The sequence below is a fragment of the Schistocerca gregaria genome, chromosome 2 (assembly GCF_023897955.1).
Source record: "Schistocerca gregaria isolate iqSchGreg1 chromosome 2, iqSchGreg1.2, whole genome shotgun sequence".
Lineage (NCBI taxonomy): Eukaryota > Metazoa > Arthropoda > Insecta > Orthoptera > Acrididae > Schistocerca > Schistocerca gregaria.
Genome location: NC_064921.1, coordinates 884,287,049 through 884,311,367, shown reverse-complemented (window position 1 = coordinate 884,311,367; position 24,319 = coordinate 884,287,049). Strand labels below are relative to the sequence as shown.

At 38.1% G+C, this 24,319-nt stretch overlaps 1 protein-coding gene across 5 annotated transcripts in view; it reads left to right on the top strand.

Annotated features, from left to right (window-relative positions):
• LOC126335308 (uncharacterized) overlaps positions 1–24,319 on the top strand; it is a 328,273-nt gene that overhangs the window by 55,042 nt on the left and 248,912 nt on the right. For all 5 annotated transcript variants that reach the window (XM_049998445.1, XM_049998442.1, XM_049998443.1 and 2 more), the window contains exon 4: positions 4,220–4,271. In XM_049998445.1, the coding sequence (XP_049854402.1) occupies positions 4,220–4,271 (52 nt within the window). The remainder of the gene's footprint in view (positions 1–4,219; positions 4,272–24,319) is intronic.

Here is a 24,319-nt window from a genome sequence, read left to right as displayed (position 1 = left end):
TTCAACACCATACTTTGTTCGAAATGCACACTGAACAACTGTCGTCGATTCACTTCTGCCGTACTCAATAACACAAAAAGCTTTCAGTTGAGGGGTCGCCATCTTAGCATCAACTGACACTGACGCCTAGTCAACAGCGCCTCAAGTGAACAAATGTACAACTAAATGAAACTTTATAGATCCCTTAATTCGCCAACAGATAGTGCTTAGCTCTGCCTTTTGTCGTTGCAGAGTTTTAAATTCCTAAAGTTGTGGTATTCTTTTTGAATCACCTTTATATTTAGAGAATGTATTTTTACTTTATGGTATAGCGTGTGTTGTTATGAAACTTCCTGATAGACTGAAATTATGTGCTCTTAAGATGGAGGGATCTGGGTTTAGGTCACAGTTTGCTACATGAGTTTTAATGTGACAGGAAATTTCTCCACTTATTTGTGTTTGGCAGTGAAGTTCTGATAATAGATAAATGAGTTAAGATGTGGGATGCTTTTAGAAGGTATTTCACAATTTCCCACTGTAATTTCTGGGGGTGAAGAATGATTTGGTGCATTGGCCTCTTTCCAATTCCTTTTCTTTGTACTACTTTTACATCTCTTATTGACAAGTACGGTATTTAATACGCTTCATTTTTATGTCCTCTTTTGACACAACAGGTCTTGCATTGACTGAAGCTGTTGGATTGTTGTTTCTGTGCTTCATTTGATAAACATATTGTTTCTTTGAAAACAAAACATTCTATTTGTTTATCTACCATTATCTATTGTAAGCTCATGCTCTGTCTCTATAGACATCATCATTCATGGGATATTAATTCATAATATTCTGTCCTTGGTTGCTTAGGAGTTTGGTAAATGTCACCTTTAATGTAAAACTAGAGAAGAAATTTGCAAGAATGCAAATTCAAAGTATATACAAGGCCAGGAAATTGGGCCACCTCTACTATTCTAACAGCCATGAAATACATTGTTCTGGACTTCTTACACCTCAAGAAAACAAGGGAATGGCACATAACTACTTTGTTGGGAAAATGCTGTCAATTCAATTTCACTCCAGTATGGCATAGTAATTATGTACAATTAACTGTTAATGCCACAGAAAAAAAGAACCCATTTGTATGCTAGATCATGATATAGCTCCATATGTTAACTTTTCTGATTTAACATGTCTCTACTCATATAGTAAGTGAGTGTGTTGAGTCCAAAATGCTGACATTATTTTTATTGACAGTATTGTACACATTAAGTCTGTTCATCAGAAAATGTCAGGTTATTTAGGAAATATTTGTGCTCTTCCAAACATTAAAGATTTTTCTTACTGAATTTCATCTGTTACACTGTGATATGATTACTTTTCCTGTAGTCATTGCAGTTGGTATGGGCACAGTTGAAGAAAGTTAACATCATATGAGAGACTTATTTATGTATTTATTTGTCATTTTCTTTTAGTCTGCAATCCAGATAATAAACAGATCAACTGTGGCACCTAAATTTGTGCTGTACATATAACATATTAACAAAAAATTTTGAATGTGTCAATGTATCTCAGCATTATCTCTTTAAGGAAAGTAAAATAAGAAAATAAGTAGGAAATAGAAATACAACTGAGAAGGGGGTGGGGTTGGGGGGAGGGGGGAGGAGCATGATGACTTATTAAGGAAAGAAAAAAATAAGTCTGCACACTAGTCTTTTTCCCTTTGTCACCCAAGTATGTGCCCATCCAGAGTGCAGAGGGCACACGCTACTGCACTGCTGTACTATACTCCATTCCTACAGTACCAATTTTATAAGTTATTATTCCACACTGTACATCTGTACACTACTGCTCTAAATGCTTTACTGGTGTCAGAAGCAGAACTTGTCTTTCTTATTTTATCTGGATTGTTATCGCTTGGCACACTGGCATATCTCAAACTTCACAGGGATTTACTACTACACCACCCAATGTGTAGAGACTGGAAGATGGCTTTCAGGGTCTCTGGAAATCCTTGTTGGTCCTCATTGAGGTTCATCTTCTCTGTGCTTGTGGAAGGACATTTCAGTTGGAAATTCTGCATTTTGTGATTATCCCTTCCTCACATCATTTGTCGGTGATCACTGACTTCGTAATTAACTCTTTTAATAAATTTTGAGAGGAATAAGATTTACAATAAACTTTTTACTCATCTTCTTTTCTTGTAGTTCGTTCTTGTTCTTCACGTCTAGGGCCTCAATTCTTCACATGAAGGGGCTGATTCCTGAGGCTGAAATTTTTGATATTATAGGTTCTCAAAGCTCCAATTGATGTAACTTCTGAAATAATTGATTGAACTGTTAATTTTAGTCTGACACTTTTTTCTATATAACACTGTCCTTACAATTTCCACTTCAAAACTGAAAATTACATTGTTATTGCCAAAAATAAAAACATGTCTGATCAAATCAGAGGCATGCCCACTACTAATCCACTCTGCGGTACTAACAATATTCCAGAGTTCACAAATTTTCTTGACAAATGAATCTCCACTAATTTAATGATTTATAAATGAATCCAGAAGTAAACATAATAAATATAATCTGATTGCCCAATTAATAACAGGAATTTTAAGTGTACCAGATATATCATAATTTCAAAATTTTCTAAAAAAAAGTAATTTTAACTGTATATACAGAGCTAGTACATATAAATTGTAACAACAAAAATTAAGTAATTTCTTTTTATGGGTTATAGCCTGAAATATACCACATCGTGTACAAAATCGTATGCAATTCTTTTAGAAAAACAAATATTAACCTGTTTAAAAATTTGCAATTATTTTCAGTATTGTCTACTTTTGTTGAGGTAAAGTGATGCTAGAGAAGGGTGTCCCTTTACAATTTCTGCTTCTTATGGTCAAGATGGATGACTTCTCTTAGTCTATTTCCATGCCAGTTAGGCATGCAGTTTGTAAACTGGTATTTTGCTTGTCAGCAAGTTCAGCTTGAGCCACAGCACCTCATTCCTTATTTCATTATAGACTGGAATTTCACCAAGAATGTTCCTTCCCAGATTTGTAACTTCTTGTCTGCTGACATATTCCCAGACAATATGGTCCAGGGTGCCAATTGTTTGGCATTCACAGATGTTTGTTGTATATTGACATATTTTTTAAGTAAATAGGTTGGTTGTGGACCATGCTCTGACAGATAGTATATCGGTCACTTGCTTGGTGAGAAGTATGGTGGTCTCAATCCTTCTTTTATGTTGGGAAGCAATTGGTAGGTTCTCCTGTTTCCAGTACTACTATTCTTGTAGAATCAGGTAAACAGAGTTTTGTGGTGAACACTGGAAGACTACTTAACATCCCTTTAGGTTGTGTTCTACTCCTGTCAGCATGATGTTTTAGAGCCTTACTAATGTGTTCCACAGTTGTGCACCAGCTGCCGTAATAGCCTTGACACCTGCCAGAGGCTGTGCCCTGCTGCCCAGTATTAAAAAGAGACAAGATCATATTGGAACAAATGTAGAACATTTTTTTAAAAAAACTTATTACTATGAAGACAGTAGTTTATTAATTTAAAGAAAAAGAGAAGTTACCATGTGGTTTCTTCCCACCAATACCAGCTTCTTTGAATTTCACAGGTTCCTAAAACATAACCTTTATTCCTGTAAAACTCCTGGCCTCAACCTTTGCTAGTCCCTGTCCCTCCCTGCCTCTGTTTTCTAGCCTACGTTGCAGAATGCCAAACACATAACTGTCTTGTAATCTCTGTTTGATGTTAGTTTGAGCTGCCTCCAATCTGCCAGTGGTTCTTGATATGAGCCAATGAAACACCACAGCTTTCTTGTTTCACTCTCCAATCCAAAACATTCAGTTGTATGCTATGTACAGATTATTTAAGCTGATTATGAAGTCTTAGATTTCCTTGTAGCTTTATTGTGCAGCACATTAGGGAGTTGGGATGATGATTTCCTTGTATCTTTATTGTGCAGCACAGTTGGGAGTTGGGAGAACAATATTCTTAACTTTTCTTAACTCTGGTGCTGGGTTTGTGATTGTCCCTTATTAATGGAATCCGGTGTAGTATTTAGTGGATATTTTACCACCCATATATATTCCAATCATAGTTGTTTGCACAACATGATAGGGTCAGCTAAAAATAATAATTTTCTTGATGTTCCGATAATGATAGTGTTTATTTATCATACATTAGCATGATTAAATGAATGCTCAAAACATTTAATACTTGAATCTTCATTTCAGATGCGATACTGGAATTCCTTGATGTGTGTCAAGCACAATGTTGGTTGTCCAGGTTGGTTACATTTTAATAAAAAATATTATTGTCACTCAATCATTAATGTTAATAAATGATAGCGGTAGATATCTTTTTATTTCCTCACCTAACACATGGGAAGTGTGGTTTATGCTGAAAGATTTAAATGTGTAGCAATTAAATGTTGGACTTAAAATAATGTACAATCAACACACAAAAAACAAAATAAATAGAAATTAACTGTGCAGTCATAGAACTTTATATTTAAGGTTATTGAAACCATGAGTAGATCAAGAGCAAAAGAATAAATATAAGTAAAAAACTGGCCTGGAGTGCTTTTGCTAAACTGGGGTTTTCAAAACTAAATTTATCATGTGTATGAAGGTGCATGTTAGGAATTAGTATGAGAGACAGGAAAACAAAGATGTTAGTGAAAAGGCTGTAATGGAAGACATATTACTGATGCATTCCAAGAAGACACTTGGTGGGATGGTAATGGGAGTAGCTCAATTGATGGATATTGATATATGTTGACTGGTATTGAATGCTTTCGGGTTGTTACAAACTTTAGCTAGCAGACTATACAGATTTTAATGTGTTGAACGTGTCAATAAAAAAGCCAATTTCATACTGTATTATGCTCAACATTTCAGCAATGGTTAATTACTTGTGTCATTTCTGATTTTGCGGATCTGTTCGCCCTAAACATAATGTTAATTGCTAGTTGGCATTGCTAATTACCAGAAAGCAGTCAGTATTGGTTAATACAATATTATTAAAAGGTTAGTTGCTATTCACCATATAGCGGAGATGCGGAGTATCAGTCGTTCTAACTATTCAGCTACTCCCATCAGCCACTGTGCTGAGAGTCTTTCTGGAATTCGCTAATAGTAATATGATTATAACGACAACAAAATATGGCGAGGCAGGACATGCAATTGGGTAATTGACTGATAAACTGATTAAAGAAGTTGTTTATTGGAATACAAGAAATAAAAAAAGACCAAGATGATGACTTAATGGGTGGTGGCTAAATGATAAAAAAAAAGAAAAACATGTGGGAGGTATGTGAAGACTGTAAAACTTTAGAGGATGAAGTGAATATCAAATGTCTGAATGATGATGAAACTAATGTTCATGGTCCACCCTCTTCTGCATTAAAAATTACTGTCTTGATTTGTGTAACCAGGCATAGATAATCATTTAAAAGTTAACATCAACCTTAATTCCTTAAAGCATTTATTAACGGTTCTGTCAACAGTTGCAGTATTTGTTAGGTGACTAGTTTGGAAACCTTACAGGTTAATTTTCAAGCCTGACCTGCTGAGGCTACAAAAACAGTACGTAGTTATCAGGGAATACAAAAGTAGTATTACAATAAAAAGGTAAAATGTAACAGAAATAAATTATCTGAATATTGACATATTTCTGCTGACAATGACTAATCTTAATAATAAACAATATGTGTCAACACATTCTCTTTAAATGTTGGCAGGATAAATGCCACGATCCACACACACCTATTACCAGTTCAAAATCTAACTGAAGGTCAGCATAGCCATCAGCACCAGGAAATTTTCAATGGCACACGCATCACACCTCATGTAAAAATGCACATATGCAACCAATGGGTGTGTTGCATTTAAAAATGGGGATTTGTCTAAGCATCTTTATTACACCTGACATCAATACAGTGAATGACAACAAAAAATGTACAGGTCTTACATACATACAAATACTAGTGTGCTGTGTACATGTTACATATATGAACAGAAGACAAGCATTTTATGTTCAAGTGTGTGTCTATGGCCAATAGACACATTGAATTAAAATAGAGGGTATCACAGAACCTTTTATTAACCAGTCACATGTAATGTTAAGTACAATGAAACAAATCACATTTGTTTCTCCATTACAATTTTTGCATTGTACATACAGACAGTTGTCTTCCAAAAGTGTGCATACACATATTTTACATACTTAAAATATTTAAAAAGAATATACATAGTTTGTTTAGCCAATAAGTTCTCCAGAAACAGTTACAGAGTCCTGCTAAAACAGCATCTCATAGCACTAAATCATTACTACATCACGTCATGTGCAACCACCTTGTCCTGTACACAAAGTGCCTATCAATTCATGCGAGTCGTGTTGTGAATTACAGATGACAAATACTGAAATATGGATACGCAAGTATTTTATGTAATTCCATACAATTTTGTATTACTGGTCATGCATGCTGCAACCTTTGTCATATAGTGCCTCTGTGATCACACCACCCTTCAGATACGCACATCATGACCTGATATAATTTACTAACTAGACATGCTAACCCAATTACAGATGCACTTAAATGCTCTCCTATGAAATTTTGTTTGAAATTCCAATATCTTGATCCAACATGTTTGCTGGCTTGATATGCACTTCTAGTTATGGATTACATTCAAATGATATAATATCCAGTAGAAAATGCTCCTGTGCAAAACATTGTGCTACATGTCATACAGTGCACAGTACTTGCCTGTTTATTCGCGTTGAGATCATCGTACACTCTTTTGGGCACCTAATGCAGTTATTTAAATTGAAATGGCCATTATATGTAGCCTGCATGCGAAAACTCACATACTCTTAAGCAAAATATGAAATGAAATAAAATTAAAATTAATAAAATTTGAAAAATCAAAAAAGGAAATTTAAAAATCAGGCCACTGTGTATGAGGATTTTGTGTGTCATCTGCACACACTACTAAAAAATCATTTAATCCTAGAGATCGTATCAATATCTTTGCATTACCATCTAGCAATTATCAGGAAACGGCACTGGTGCTCCAGAACCTGTGATAATGACACTGGTGAGTTTGAGTGGGTGTTCAGTGTCCACATGTTGCTGAATACATGAGTAAGCATGAAGTGCTTACATTACAGTGACCTTATCAATGAGTGTGGTATTAAGTAGTTCAAGAAATCATAAAATAGAAGTCACTACAAGCCTCAAAACAATTTGGACTATACAGTGGGAAGCCCTGGTTGGTCAGCCTACACATCCACTTGTAAAATCAGTATACTAATTGTAGTGAATAGTATTTGTTCAACCCCCAAGATACCTTAAGGAATGCAACCATAAGAAACGTATAATGTAATCAAATGTAAATATGTAATCAATTTAACACTGTTAATGTTCAGCCATTGTATGCATGAATATACCTTCTTCTTTTCAAATTACCATCTATAGAATTAATACTTAAGTTGAATGCAAAGGCACTAAGAAGAAACTAAGAAGAAACATTTGTGCTTGGGGGTTCACTGCTCTGTGTCACACATGACTTGATGTAGTGGTGCTATGAGACACTGTTTTAGTAGGACTATGTAACTGTTTTTACGAAACTTATTGGCTAAACAAACAGTATGTATTCTTTTTAAATGTTTTATCTATGTGAACTATGTGTATTGATACTTTTGGAAGACAACATTCTGTATGTACAATGCAAATGTGATTTGTTTCCTTTACTTTATGTTACGTGTGACTGGTTAATAAAGGCATTGTGATGCCCTCTATTTTAATTCAGTGCATCTAAACGCTCTGGATACGCACTTGAACATGAAATGCTTGTTTGCCGTTCAAATATGTGATCGGTACACATCACATTAGTATATGTAATACCTGTACATATTTTGTTGTCATTCATGGTATTGATGTCAAGTGTAACAAAGATCCTTAGACAAATCCCCATTTTTAAATGTGACACAGTCATTGGTTGCAAACATGCATTTGTTAGTGAGGCTCAATGCTAGTGCCATCAAAAATGCATGTGTGGATTGTGGCATTTATCCTGCTAACATTTATAGATCATGTGTTGCCACTCAATGTTTATTATTAAGATGTCACTGTCAGTGGAGGTGTTCAAATTATTATGTCTGGTTTCTGTGTCCCCACTGAGAGAATCTCTGCTCATGTAGACCAACACCTTCAACCTATTACCTGAAACCTACCCTCCTATATAAAAGATATCAGCATGTCCTCCATCATTTCACCACAGTTCCTGTTCCTTTACACAGTGCCTGCCTGTCTGCCTGTCACTGTTGATGCCGCCTCCCTTTACACTGACATCCCTAATGCCCATGGCCTTACTGCTATTGAACACGACCTTTCTCAATGCCCAATGGATTCCAAGCCAATAACCTCCTTCCTAGTTGCCATGACCAACTATATCCTCACTTACAATTACTTGTCCTTTGAAAATACCTACAAACAAATCTGGGGTACAGCTATGGGTATTTGCATGACACCATCCTGTGCCATTACATGTAGATGAATGCTTCCTAAACACCCAGAATCCTAAACCCCTGTCCTGGTTCAGATCCATTGATGACTGTTTGGACACTGTTTATCATTATGGTCAATGAGACTGAAATTTGTGCCAAAATTTACTGATGTAAGTACCTTTAGCACATACTTATTTACTTAGAGTATGGAAAAACTACAGAAAAATGTAACATAAAACTGAAACATATAACAAACATGCAAAATATTAACAAATCAGTATAAGATATAAATTTTATGGATCTCATTAATATCACATTTGCATTGAATTTAATCACACAATACCATTTGGAGAAGCTTTTAGCAAGTCATTCCACATTCCTTAGTGTCTTCTTCATGGGATTCACTAATGATGTTATATGCAGTTTACTCCATTGCATTACACTTGCATTCTGAACTGTGTACAATACTTATGACATCCAACATCTAGCCCTTATTTATGTAAGGACACATAACTGATCCCGATGCTATTGAGATGGCTCCAGTTTTTTTGGCAGCTGCATGCCTAAAGGTGACCTGGTCAGGTCAGTCTGATTCTCCAGGCCTTATCTGGCAAAAATTGTCAGTCCCACAGGAAAACTGGCGCTCATTGTGACAATCAAATGATTATTATCACCACAGTGACAGTGCTTTTGGTCACATAACTTTGAGCCAACAATTTTTTGCCTAGTATAAAATAACAGTGGTCACTGGATCTGGCCTCTCTGACTTTAGTTCCTGCAAATGAAGATGCACCACGAAGGGAAGCACTTTCAGTGAAATACATGGAAAAAATAACTGAATGCCACAAATGACATTTATGAAAAAAGGAGCCTGACCTTATCAACACTTTCACATGACTGATTGTATTGGAGACCACATATAGGATACTAGTGCAATGTATACTTCAATACTGCTTGAGTGTTTGGGATTTGTACCAGGTCAGATGTAAAAAAGTCATCGAAGCAACTCAAAGGCAGGCTGCTACATTTGTTATCAATAGGTTTGAACAGCTTGCATGTTTATGGAGATGCTTCGAGAACTCGAATGGAAATCTGTGAGGAGAAGGCAACACTCTTTTTGAGGAACACTATTGAAAAAATTTAGGGAACTGGCATTTGAAACTGATTGCAGAGCTATTTTATTGTCACCAATATACATTTTGCCGGATGGTCAACCTAGTGTCTCGGCAATGTATAGCAGATGTACATATACTTTAATTAAAATAGCTTTGTCATTGATGTTTCAGTTAGTGAACTCATATGAACCACATCTTTTTAGGGCTCCAAATGCTCACTTAGAGGAACTGACAGTGTTTTGCCAGATGAGTCAGGTTCCATGACTTGGAGGGAGAGAATAGCCAGCAACATTGACTACCTGCCACTAATGTCAAAGAGTTATTTTATTGTAGCTGTAGTAGGAAATCAGTCATTATCATCTCTCCTCCTGCAGGGAAGGATTTAGGATTCAAGGTACATTCAAGAGTCCATGGCGGTGAGGAAAATATCTCTGTGACACTGTCTTGTGCCAACATGTTCATGAGCTGCCTTGATGAATTCTCTCTAGCCATTGAGAATCGTAAAGCTTGATGTGGTTCATAACACATTTATACTCTGCAAACCACTGTTTAGTGTGTCGCAGAGGGTACTTCTCTCTGTACCAAGCATTAGCATTTCTGCTCACATGGGGAGTGTGGAAAGAATGACTGTGTAAATTCCTCTGCAGTTAGACTATTCTTGTCTTTGTGGCCCCAAAGGGCCTGATACATAGGGCCAATTTGAAAACTAATAAAGATCTGACTGCATAGTAATGAAGCATTCTTCAGATATTACTTTATTATCTGTAGCTATATCATGTGCAAAAGTCTGCAGTTTTATTAATATTCTTTGCCATATAATTAATTGACAGTATGAACATCGAGGGTCCAAACACACTGCCCTGGGCACACCTGGAGTTACTACTGGATTTGTTGATGATTCAGATTCATTGGACGTCACAAGGTTCTGTAAACAGAGCGATCACTGTCTACATCTACTCCACATCCATATCCATACTCTGCAAGCCACCTGACGGTGTGTGGCGTAGGGTACCTTGAATACCTCTATTGGTTCTCCCTTCTATTCCAGTCTTGTATTATATGTAGGAGGGAGCAATATACTGCTTGACTCCTCGGTGAAGATATGTTCTCGAAACTTTGACAAAATCCCGTACCGAGCTACCGAACATCTCTCTTGCAGGGTCTTCCACTGGAGTTTATCTATCATCTCCGTAATGCTTTCACAATTACTAAATGATCCAGTAACGAAGTGGGCTGCTCTCCATTGGGTCTTCTCTATCCCTTCTATCAACCCTGTCTGGTATGGATCCCACACCGGTGAGCAGTATTCAAGCAGTGGGCGAACAAGTGTACTGTAACCCACTTTCTTTGTTTTCAGACTGCATTTCCTTAGGATTCTTCCAATGAATCTCAGTCTGGCACCTGCCTTACCGACGATTAATGGTCAGTCCATTTTAAATCACTCCTAATGCGTACTCCCAGATAATTTATGGAATTAACTGCTTCCAGTTGCTGACCTGCTATATTGTAGCTAAATGATAAAGGATCTTTCTTTTTATGTATTCGTTCCTTCAAAATTTCACCTTCTCATCTGTTTCACTTGGTATGTCTTAACTAGGAAGCCACGCAGATAGTGACCTTCACCACACTGAAGGGTTAGTTAGTTAGTTACATGTTCCATTTATCATTTCGCCTGAGAGGTCATAATGATGTGGAATGAGTCGTTTTACATTCACATCCCAAATTAATTTGTGCACATTGTTTGCATTCTGAACATTTCTAAGAATTCTTTTTTTATGAAAAGAAAACAGATATAAAAATGGGAGTTAGTAATTCCTACCTACCACCTTTTACACAATGCAGTAATAAAAATTCTTCTATGGAATGGAAGGAGTTGTCAAGAAGTAACTTTCTCAGTTTGTTATCAAATTTTACTTTGCTGTCTGTTAGACATTTTATATCCTAGGCAATTGATGAAAACTTTTCGTTGCAGCATTGTAAACAACCTTAATGTGAAGTAATAAATGTCATTTTTCCTTCTGGTATTGAATTATGTACCTCATTATTCCTTTGGAACTGTAGTGGATTATTTACAACAAACTTCACGAGGGAATTAATGTACTGTGAAGCAGTAGTCAGGATGCCCAACTCCTTAAACAGATGTCTACAAGACGATCATGGTTGAGCACTACATATTATTCTTACAGTATGTTTTTGCACAATGAAGACTTTCTTTCTTGAAGATGAGTTAGCCAGACCATTATTCCATATGACGTTATCAGATGTGGAAAAATCAGACGTGGGTATCACAGCCCACCAGGACAAGGTAGATGCCAACTTTTTAAATATAAAACAAAATGCAAGCCTTAAAACATTCAAAAGAATTATCCCAAAAGATGTAGAAGATGCTATAGTGTCTTTAAAAAACAAGAAATTAGCCTGGTGGGATGAAATTCCAACCACTGTAGTCAAGGCTGTTTATAACATTATATCTCATGCATTGGCTAAAATTATTAATCAGTTATTCGAGGAAGGGTATTTCCCAAACGTGTTAAAATATGCTGAAATAAGACCAATGTTCTAGAAAGGCTTACCAGACAACATGGGAAATTACCACCATGTTTTCCTGCTGCCATTTATTGCTAAGGTGATAGAAAAGATTGTTGCCAAAAACTAGTTGAAAACTTTCTTATAGAAAACGGTATTATAGTTAAAAATCAATTTGGATTTCAAAAGGAGAAAAATTCAATAAATGCTATCAGGGAATTCATGGAAAAGACAAGCTCTGCTTTAGATAGGGGTAAAAAGGTCACATGTATTTTTTGTGACTTGATCAAAGCTTTTGACGTGGTCAGTCACTTACTACTTCTGCACAAGTTAGAGAGATATGGGATCATGGACAGGGCAGTACAGTGGTTAAAATGTTATTTGTCAGAAAGAAAACAGAGAGTTATTCTAAATTCAGATGGAGAAAAAATCAGTCTTGGATTGGAAAAAGATTAGTACAGAGGTCCCACAGGGCCCAATTTTAGAGCCAAATCTTTTTCTGCTGTACATAAATGATTTACCTTTAAGCACTGATGTTTACTCTGTTTTATTCTCAGATGACACCTCAGTTTTTATTGAAAATGGCAATTAAGACAAAAATCGTGATACTGTGGAAAATATAATAGGAAATCTAGAATTATGGTTTCAACAGAATGGATAAAACTCGAAGTCACAAAAACCCAACTAGTGCAGTTCAGTGCTAAAACATTATCAGCATCTCTCATAAAAATAATGCACGGTGATCAGAAAACGACTGAAGCAAGTTATGTAAAATTTCTAGGTCTAAATCTTGCAAAAATTTAAATTGGAATGCACATGTAGACTTCTTAGCAAACAATCTAAACAGTGTTGCTTATGTGATAATTGTCTTATCTGTTTCCACTTTTATGGTCACCAAAAGATAGTCTATCACAGCTACTTTAAAACTATAATTGGATACAAAATAATTTTCTGGAGAAAGTTTACTAACAGCCCGAGGTTATTTACACTTCAGAAGAGAATTATAAGACGCATTTGTTTAGTCCAAAAAAGAACATCATGTTACCCCTTACTTAAAAAATTAAAAATACTAACCATTCTTTCTCTGTTGTTGTTGTTGTTGTTGTTGTTGTTGTTGTGGTCTTCAGTCCTGAGACTGGTTTGATGCAGCTCTCCATGCTACTCTATCCTGAGCAAGCTTCTTCATCTCCCAGTACCTACTGCAGCCTACATCCTTCTGAATCTGCTTAGTGTATTCATCTCTTGGTCTCCCTCTACGATTTTTACCCTCCACACTGCCCTCCAATACTATTCTCTTTCTCTTTATATCTATGAAATTTTTATTGTCATGTATAAAAATCAAAACTCACTTGACAATGTTCATTTCAACCACAGTTACTGTACTTGTCACAGATACAGTTTCAAACTTTACGCTCAAACACCACCATTGTTCATAGGATTAAATAACACAAATCTATTAAATATGGAGTTTGACCCACTAAAAAGATTGTTATTTAATATGCTAGTGGAAAAATGTTATTATTCAATTGAAGGATTCATGCAGGGCAGTGTGGCAATTTGCAAAGAAAAGAAACAATAAAGATTATGTTGTCTATAACAAACTATTAATATATTGTATGTATAAATTGTATACAACCTGCGAAATGGCCATAAGTGTTATGTATGTTCTTGTTAAATCCTCCATGTCTTAAAATTCAAAAATTCCTGCTTAAATATGTTAAGTATTATTATCTTATTTTTTAAAGTAATATCACTTGTCTCCAGTAAAAAATCTTTGATTTGTAACTGTACGTTATGAGATGAATCAACTACATTCTACATTCAAAATATGTCAACTTACTGATTTGTCTTTCCTCAAGATTTACAATGGTTCTAAGTGCAGATATGGCTGAACTAAGTAGTTTTAGGAGTTCCACAATGTGTCTTTTCCAGTTTAAATTCTCATCAATATGGACCCTTAAGAATTTTGAAGTTTCCACCCTATTTATTTTTTCCTCACTATGTGTTACATTTACTTGTGTAGTGCTCCTGGAGATGTGTGGGACTAATATGATGTGTCTTTTTAAAATTGAGGGTGAGACCATTCGCAGAAAACCAGTCAATGATATTTGAAATAATTTTTTTTACAATTTCTTCTGTTGCTGTATATATGCTTGGATTGATTACAATATTAGTGTCATCTACAAAAGGAACTAATTCTTCTTGTTGTATACTAGACAGAAGATAATAGATAATTTACCTATATGAGGACAGTAGCAGACCTAAGATTGAACCATGGAGAATATAACATCAGTTTCATAAAACATCAGTTTACCTAGGAGAATACTGTGATTCACAATTGGTGAACCATTCATATTATTGAATTTTATGAGAGTTACATTTTCTACATATTGCTGTGATTTTTCTCTTGAACTGTTTGTCCTTATGCTTTCCACTGTATTTAAGAAATGATTATTAAATGTATTTGCTATCTGTGACTCATCAATTCTAGCCCTTCCATTCAGTTCGGTTGTGATATTGTCATATTCTGTGGCTGGTTGTCCTGTCTCGTTTCACTACTTTACACATAACTGTAAGTCTCTTGTCAGAAGTACTGGTTTCTGGCACTTTGTGCATGTTCTTTGATGTTTTAATAATTTTTCTTAGTAATTTTGAGTATTTTTTGTAGTGTGCAGCTACTGCAGGATCACAGCTTGTTCTCACCAAAAGATACATTTCCCTTTACCTTTCACAAAATACTTTAATCCATATAGTGACCCATGGTTTTTTACATCACTGTTTAGTGTCCTTTCTGATTAGATTTTGTGGAAAGCTATTTATCATGGAATAAATTAAATTTTATGCTACCATTTGATTCATTATAAATTATGTCCCATGTCATCTCCTGTAAACTATTCTTAAAAACATTTGTCCTTGAGTCATTAATTACTGTAAGTGATTTCCACTGAGGTGTGTCTATACTGTAAGGCACTATGTTATGTACTCTAACTAACTGTGCATCTAATGAGAGACAGTATTTGTTACTGGGTAAACAGTTATTTTCTCCCTTTAGCTTCATCAAAGAAAATGTTATCAAATAGGGTCTTAGTGTCTTTATGCACCTGCATTTGAAAGTTGATTACTGAGACCAAATTGTGGGATCCAAATAATTTTTCCAGATCAGTTTTCCTATCAGAATCCCTTAGAAAATTTACACTGAAGTCACCATAGACTAGTAACTGCTTGCTGCTGTCTGATGGATAGCACGGTAAGGAATCCTGATTTCTCATAAATAGTTCAAAATTTTGCATTGGGGATCTGTATACAGTTATAAGTAAAAGTGAACTTTTTCTCAACATTAATTCACAAACATACACTCAATGTGTGCTGATCACTACAGAAGCTACTTGTCTCAGTGGATTTGACCTTGTGTTCTGTCTTAATGTATGTAACAACTCCTCCTTTCCCTATGCTATTTCTGTATGAGTAAGCTGCAATAGTGTAATGTTTTATATGTAACTTATCTAACTCTGTGGTTATGTGGTGCTCAGACAGGCACAGAATGTCTATCTTTTCAGAGCTCTCTAAAGCCTGGAAGCTCTTCACACAAATTCCCAATGTCTTCAGCTAGCACTTGGCTCCACAGTACTTGTGACCTGGTACCCTGTCCCATATCTTTCGTGTACCATCTGCTCGACACCCAGTCGCCCCCCTCCCCCCTGTGACTACTAACTAATTGCATGTCTCTTTTCTTCCTACTCCCTTTTGGTACTGACCTACATTGAATTCCTTTGCTAGAAGTCTGCTGCACCCTACCATGACTTACAGCTGGGTAAGTCCCTTCCCCTCCTACATTAGGTAACAAGTCAAATTTGTACGGTACTGTTAGCTCAAATGTAGATGAAGTTGAAGAGCTGTTCTCCTTTCACCCATTGTGTGTTATCTTTATTGACTTCCCAAGATCTTTTCCCCCTTCAACCTATCTTGTAAAAATTTTGTGTGCTCTAATTCAGCCTGAATGGTGCAGCAATTACAGTGAAACAGTTCAGTTTTTTAAGTGAAGCGTTACATGAATACCACACAAAAAATATCCAAAATATTTTTAAGTATATTTTTATGAAAAAATGCATTTAAACAAAAAACTGCACACAATCAATATAATGTCACATGATATTGTTAATGCTATGGAAACTCAAATTCCCTGCAATAACAAAAAACCTCACATAAAACATTGAAAAAATGAAAAGTACACTAGTATTTTTCAGGTTTTTGCGTCCTTGGCTTTTTTTGCATATGCTGGAAATTTTTGTAGAGAAATTAAGTTAGATTGGCTTCTTGCAGCAATGAGAAATATAAGGCAGCTTTACCTTCTTTTTTTAGTCACAGGTGGAGCATGTTTTGTTTTTTCCAACCTTTCTATGATGACTTTTACTCTTGGTTCTGATACGTCAAAAACATGGTGAATGGCTGCATAAAAGTTCACAGGGTATGTGACAGTTGTTGACCTGCTTTTTATCTGTGGAATCGCCAGTGAGTTTGCGGGATTCTTCAGAAAATTAAAGCAGCTCACCTGAGTATTGTCATTGTAGGAATTGTGAGCAACAATTGCATTCACCCCACTTATTTTCAACATGTGGAAAAATAATGCCATTGGCCATCGTTGGAAGTGGTTTGGACAATTAGTATAATTTTTTTCAACTAAGTATAATTGTAGCAGAATATTTAGCTAAAGATTCTGTCTCAACATTTCTGTCTTCATTACTTTGATCATCTGTTTCTTTCAAGGAATTCAGAGATGGCAAAGCAAATTTGTTGTCTCTTTTGCAATGTTCCTATTCTAATTATTAATTATGTTCACTTTCAGTTTTGTTGTCACTATTGAATCCAACATCACTTCCTAAACTGTCCTCAAAAGTTTTAAAACAGTACCCTCAAAATCAGCAGATAAAGACCTGGCTACTGAATCCATAATGTAAAGTCCCAGGTGTGGTCTCAGAGACTTCTAGCACGAAAGAAGCAGTACTAGTATAGGTCCGTGTCACATTCAAGTGACTACTGACAAAGACACTATAGTAGGTTTGAGGAAGAACAACTGGACAAGGCTGTAATCTCCTGTCCCACCTCTATGCTTTAGCAATGGAGTAACAATACATGCTAGTGGTCTGTGAGACCACACCTGGGACATTAAGGGTTAATCACAACAGAATGAAACTTTATTGTATGCAAACTGCACGTAAACAATCGACTAGTGTGAAAAATTCCTAATTGTAGCAGCCAAAGCCATCATCTGACATATTATTGTGATAGTGCATGAGTATCAACCAGAGTGCCAATGTCAATTTTTGTTTGTGTGCCAAGTAGTTCCATGCATTCTGTTAGGGGTGTTGCGTTCTCACGATGTGCAGACCTTTTATTCCTTGTTTTTTTTACTTTTTGTGTATTGGTTATTCTAAGTTTTTTTTGCCTTTAGTCTCTTATGGGTTCCTACGTACAATGTACCTAGTAAGGCAAGCAAAAAACGAACTCACTAAGTGCAATTGATCTGTTTTTGTGGTCCTAGTCATGCGAGCCTGGCATTTAACATTCATCCTCAGGAAGTTTCTATGATCAGATAAAGTTCTGTTGTTATTTTGAAGATGGTCTGGTGTACATGTTTTTCCTGTAGCAGGCGTAGCAGAGTCTCAAGGCCTGATCCTTATACACATTGGCCAAACTGTTGACGTCGATGTGATTGGCCACCTGCACACACATAACACAAGTAAACAATACAGTGGATGAAAATACGGTGACTTTGAATCCGACTGTGTCCAGGCTAGCTGTGAGGCTACCACCATTCTGGCTGCACAACCTGTCCTTGTAGTTCACCCAGGTAGAGGCAAATGTTTTTCTATTCTGGTGTGATTGCAGATGCTTCTAAATTTGCATTGGTGGTTAGACAATTGGAACAGCAATATGCGGCAGAAGCGGCAGATGTTTAGGACATCATTGTTGCTCTCCTTGAAGGGAAGGCATACAACCATTTAAGGTCAGAACTGATCCAACATATTTCCGCATCTCAAGAGGAGCACATTAGACAGGTACTGACCCACTATACAGGTGGCATCTTAGAAGTGAAATCGACGCAGGTATCGTACCCAGTCAGCTGTTGTGTATGATCTCGAACTGTTACTTGCCTCCCTCTATCAAAGTGATTATTGCAATGCAGTCAGAATTGTTGCTAGACATCATGGCAGAATTGGCTGACAAAGTACTGGGTGTCATATCACCTTCGCCCACTATGGTATCAGCTGCACAGTGCATGAGTTCACTTACCACGGTAGCATCTGCCGAATATGAGGCATTAGCAGAGAAAGTAGATCAGCTGACGCTACAGTTTAGCCAGCTGGTAGTGTGTCACAACATTGGTGGAGATCGCAGCCAGCAGAGAGATAGAAGGCACTCATGGTAAGGCTGCATCTCACTTGCCTGCGCCGACACCTGATGTGCAGAAGGACGTCTGCTGGTACCATCAACATTTCAAGGAATGTGTACAACACTCCCTCAAGCCGTGCGCGTACCCAAGTGCCAGCAGCAACTGACCATAGGCACCTCATCAGATTGCTGGCCAATGTTACAGAGGCTAATCATCAGCAATCGACACAATGGCCATAAGTACCTGATGGACACCAGCTCCAATTTATGCATCTACCCTTGCATGCTGCTACATCAGTGCCAACAGCGTATGACATTCTGCCTGGTGCTCGACATTCTACCTGGTGACCAAGACTAACTTGTTTATCTCCGTGTGTGGCCTGCACAGAATAGGGCTGGATTTCAGCCTCTGCTGTGCCTTCCCATGGAATTTCACTGTGGCAGACGTGGGTGTGCCAATTATAGGCGCACATTTCTTGGCATACTTTAACCTTTTGCCAGGCATGTCCAATGCCTGCCTTGTAGTGGTGGTGGTGGTGGTTAGTGTTTAACGTCCCATCAACAATGAGGTCATTAGAGACGGAGCGCAAGCTCGGGTTAGGGAAGGATGGGGAAGGAAATCGGCCGTGCCCTTTCAAAGGAACCACTCCGGCATTTGCCTGAAACGATTTAGGGAAATCACAGAAAACTTAAATCAGGATGGCCAAAGACGGGATTGAACCGTCATCCTCCCAAATGCGAGTCCAGTGTCCTAACCACTGCGCCACCTCGCTTGGTGCCTGCCTTGTAGACCATACCACCAGATTGAGAGCCACAGGCTTTTGTCACCAGACATCCATCCAATCTGTGGCAGCGGACGGCCAATATGTCTTGGTACTGAAAGACTTTCTTGGCATTAACAAAGCCACCAGGAATACCAAAAGATGTCCAACACAACACTGTCCATCACTTCAAGATGACTGAGGGGCTGCCAATCTCTTGCTGACATTGATGACTAGTGCCCGACCTGTTGAAGGTAATGAAAGCCAAGCCTGATAACATGATTAAAGAGGGCATTATGCATCAGTCTGATAGCCCCTGGTATTCACTCCTGCACTTTGTTCCTAAGAAGTGTGGTGTGTGGCAGCCTTGTGCAGACAACGGGACTTTGAACACCTGCGTGATTCCTGACAGATACCACGTACCTCTGCTCTGCTCTGCACTGCATTACCCACTCAGGCTCATTGCCATTGATGGACAATTTTGAGGCTACCTGCCAGCTGCCCCAGCTGGCCACACAAAGAATTAAGGCACTATTTAGGCATGCTGAACTTTTATCGACAGTACCTGCCGCATCAGCTGACATTCAAGAGCAATTAGATGATATGATCATGGCATTTGAGAAGCCGTTCAAGTGGTAGTAGATGTGGCATTGTTGGCACATGCTGAGCTGAATGCACTGTTGGCTGTGGTAGTAGATGCAAATCTGATGACAATAAGCGATATACTTCAACAGCATGTTGATGAGACTTGACAGCTGCCAGCTTTCTTTTCTAAAAGGTGACTGCCTCACGGAAGAAACAGAGAGTGTACAACAGGGAATGACTGGCAATTTACGAAGCCATCAAGGACTTCCAATCTCATGTCGAAACTTGTGCCTTCACAATATTTACGGACCTCAAACTGCTGGCATTTGCCTTCTGGCAATATAACCTTAACTGCTCACTGAGGCAACACAATCAGCTGCTGTGTTCACTGTGGACATACAGCACATTTCAGATATAGACAACATTGTGGCAGACTGCCTCTCTCACTTCGGATGCATCTCTACAGTGGACTATATGGCACTTAGAGCTCGAGTAAAGAGCTTCAAGACCTTGTTATAGGATACACGGCCATCGTTACAATTACAACTCGTGAACATTCCTGGTACCATGAACAACTGTATCACAATATGCCCACAGCCAAGCCCCATCCACACTTGCCTCTGAACTTCCATCTGCAAGTGTTTGTATCCCTGCACAACCTGAGCCACCCAGGTATGAGGTCTACACTTCGTCTAGTTCTTGCTCACTTTGTGTGACCTGTGGCGAAGAAGGATTGCAGAGAGTGGACAAATTTCACTCTACAGTGACAGTGCTAATAGGTTATCAGGCACATTTATGCGCCAAAGGTAATTTCCGTGATGTCAAAGTACACTTTACACATGCTCACGGTGACATTCTCAGACCACTACCACCCTTGAACGGTCAGCGTTACCTGTTCACTTGTTGGCCTGAAGCAATTCTGATAGACAATATCTTGGTCAAAACTTTGGTGCAGGCCTTCGTAATGCATTGGACATCGTGGTTCGGCTGCCCTCTCAATGTCACGACTGAGACACGCAGACAATTTGAGTCTGAGTCGTTCATGAAACTGGTAGCACTTTGTGGCATGAGCCATCATTGGACAACCAGCTTCTGCCCAGCCAGCAACGGAATGGTGGATTGATGGCACTGCACCCTAAAAGCGGCCCTGATGTACCATGTGGCCAGGTGAACTGAAGCTTTGTCAATTGTCCCCCTTAGGCTTTGCAACACCTACAGACCAGACATGGGTGGTTCCTCAGCAGAGCTAGTGTGTGGGGAAACAGTGAGACTTTCGTGCAATTTCATAGAAGCCGCCTCATGACAATAGATCGACCCATCTACACTTGTTGGGGGTCTCAGAGACCACACAGAGAAGATGTGCTCTTCATAGCCATCCAGACATGGTACCAAGCCACTGTTTGCACACAAGGACCTGAGCTTGTGCTCACATGTGATGCTGTGTGTCAACAGCATCAGACTGGCTCTCCAGTCACCCTTCACTGGTCCACACCGGGTTGTCAGCAGGGGAGACTGCGTCATGGACATTCTCTACAGTGGAAAATGTAACACAGTCACCGTAGACAGAGTGAAGCCCGCCTATGTGTTCCAAGAGCTGCTACCACCCATGGGTCATCAACCATCTCCTCTGCTGCCTGGTCCAGCATCCACATGAACAAGTACACCGCTTTCACCAGCAGCTTCTCTACTACATCACACCATGACATCTGGTTGTCATGTGCAGTTCCCAGTGTGCTTTCTAGCTGGCACACCATTCCTATTGAGGGGGCTGTTGTAGTGACTGCAGCCATCATCTGGCATCTGTTGTGTTAGTGCTTGAATGTCAACCCGAGTGCAAATGTCAATTTTCACATGTGCACCAAGTAGTTCTGCACATTCTGCTTGGTGTGCTGTGTTTTGTTCTCATGATGTGCAGATCTTTTATTCCTTGGTTTGTTACTTTTTGAATCTTGGTTGTTCTATGTTTTTTACCTTTAGTCTTGTATTAATTCCTATGTACAATGTACCTGGTAATGCGAGTAATCAATGAACTCACTAAATGCAATTGATCTGTTTTCGCATTTATAGTCTTGCAAGCCCGGTATTTAGTGTTCATCGCCATGAGCTTCTGTATTTAGAATTCTACGATCAAGTAAAGCTCAGTTGTTGTGTTGAAGATAGTCTGGTGTACACGTTATTCCTGTAGCAGGCATAATAGAGTCTCAAGGCCTGATTTTCCTACAAAGCGGCTAAAACAATCAAACAAATTAAGATTTATGCTATTCTCTGGAAATATGAACTTAACAATGAATGGACACACTCAAATTCAATTGTTGGAAAGAAAAACTGAACAATTTAGCAGGATTCTACAAAGCTGTAGACAAATATACTGGTACCATCTGACCTTACAATCATTTCTTGTTTTCTGAACTAATACATAAAGGAAAGTGATACCTTTGATAGTAAGCTTATGAAACGCACTGATATGTGTATTTAATGAGTAATTTGTACTACTCTAACTGTTATTACAATCTAAATAATTTATCTTTGTGAGAGCACAAAAACTTGAATGTCTTGCCTGGAGGAGGGCTGCCGACCTTCCATACACTCACAAAAATCTGTATCAACAAAACTCACCATCTGCTAATGGGCACTCTTAACACCTGCCACAAATTCCCCACCAAATCTGCTTCTGATACAGCTTTCCACCCATGGATGCAGCATACACAGCAACGTTAGTCTCTGTTCAAGTATGCTGAAGGTTATGTGAGCTTTTTGTTGACCAAAACTACTCTACCTATATTGCCCAGAAATGGTGGTTGTCCAGCACTTAATATGACCTAGGATATGGGCAGGGGATTTGATGATAATAATAATAAAAACAGATTGAATTTCTACTAACTCTGGTTATGATTGCAAATAAGGAATATTTTATCCATTACTATATTTTACCCATTACCGTTGCCATCCTTCCCAAAGCCACCCTATCTGTCAAATGTCCTTTTCGTTATGATCTTCATATTCTTAACCCTATACTCATGTGTAATTGCCTGTTATAGTGATATAAATTATTTACGGAAGACCTCAGGGAAGCTAAGTTTTTGGGTTCCAGAGCAATGTAGGAACAAGGGAGGCAATACTGAAGTTACAACTTGTATTAGAAGACAGGACAAAGAAAGACAAACCTATGTTTATAAAATTTATAGAAAGCTTTTGGCAGGTTTGGATAGAATACATTCTAAAATTCTGAAGGTAGCTGTGATACAAGGAATGAAAGGTTATTCACAACTTGTATGGAAATTAGACTGCAGTCTTAAAAGTCAAGGGGCATGAAACGGAAGCAGTAGTTTAGAATGTAATGAGACAGGGTCAGAGCCTCTCTCTGACATTATTCAGTCGTTATATCTGTACGTTGAGCAGGGTGTGAAGAAAACCAAGAGGAAAGCTGAAAAGGGAATTACGGTTCAAGGAAAAGAAATCAATAATTTGCTGATGATATTGTCATGTTGTAACCACACTGAGACGAAATCCAAAAGCAGGATCATCAGCAGAATACAAAACTTAGCACCAAAAATACATTTATTACAAACACTCTGGTACATCCAGAACAGAACTGACCACTTAGATGGACAGTGCAGCTATTTATACAAACATAAAATATTCCAGAATGTTAGTATTTATACAAATGTCAAATATTCTCAGATATACCAGTATTACAAAAATAAGATATTTCAAGAATCTTCCAGAAATAACAAATACTAAATAACAAATAACTGACAGTCAGGTTTGAGCTGGTGATGTGCAGTATATCATCCAGCAATGCTAGCCACTATGCCACACTGCATGCCTCACAGCTCATAGCACTGCTCTGTCTCGTGGAGTAAGAGCTCCAGCGCTCTGGATCTAGATATGGTCAATGATCCTCTGCAGTGCTGGCAGATTTAACATTCTGGTCTTGTTGTTACATCCTCTTCACTATGATGAGTGCCAAAGGTAGTCCGTCCTATCAAAGCTTCATGATTGTTAAGTGGGTCTTCTGTTTCCTTGAACCTGCCATTACTGGTTTGCACTTGTGGGTTGTAGTAGGACTTCATACGGAGCACATTGATGAATCCCTGCACCTTTGTCTTCTCGATGAAGGACCGTAATTTTTAACTTCATGTGTGACGTCTGATAAGCAATGAAGTACATGATACAGCCAATGCTTTAGTAACTTATCCAGTAGTCCCACCTTTGTTGCAGCCATAAAAATCTATACCAAGTCTCCCAGGCTGCATCTCACTGGTTGGTGCTTCACATTAATAGTGCTCTCGGTCTTTCTTGTAGGCACCCAGGTCTGAACATAAGGCAGCTGCCTGGCTTCTTCAGTCCTGACAATGAAGTGTTTCACAAAGTCATCCTGAGTATATTCCAGCTGAAAAGAGAACAATGTGTCCCTTATTGGTTCAGTCTCGCAACTGTGGAACAA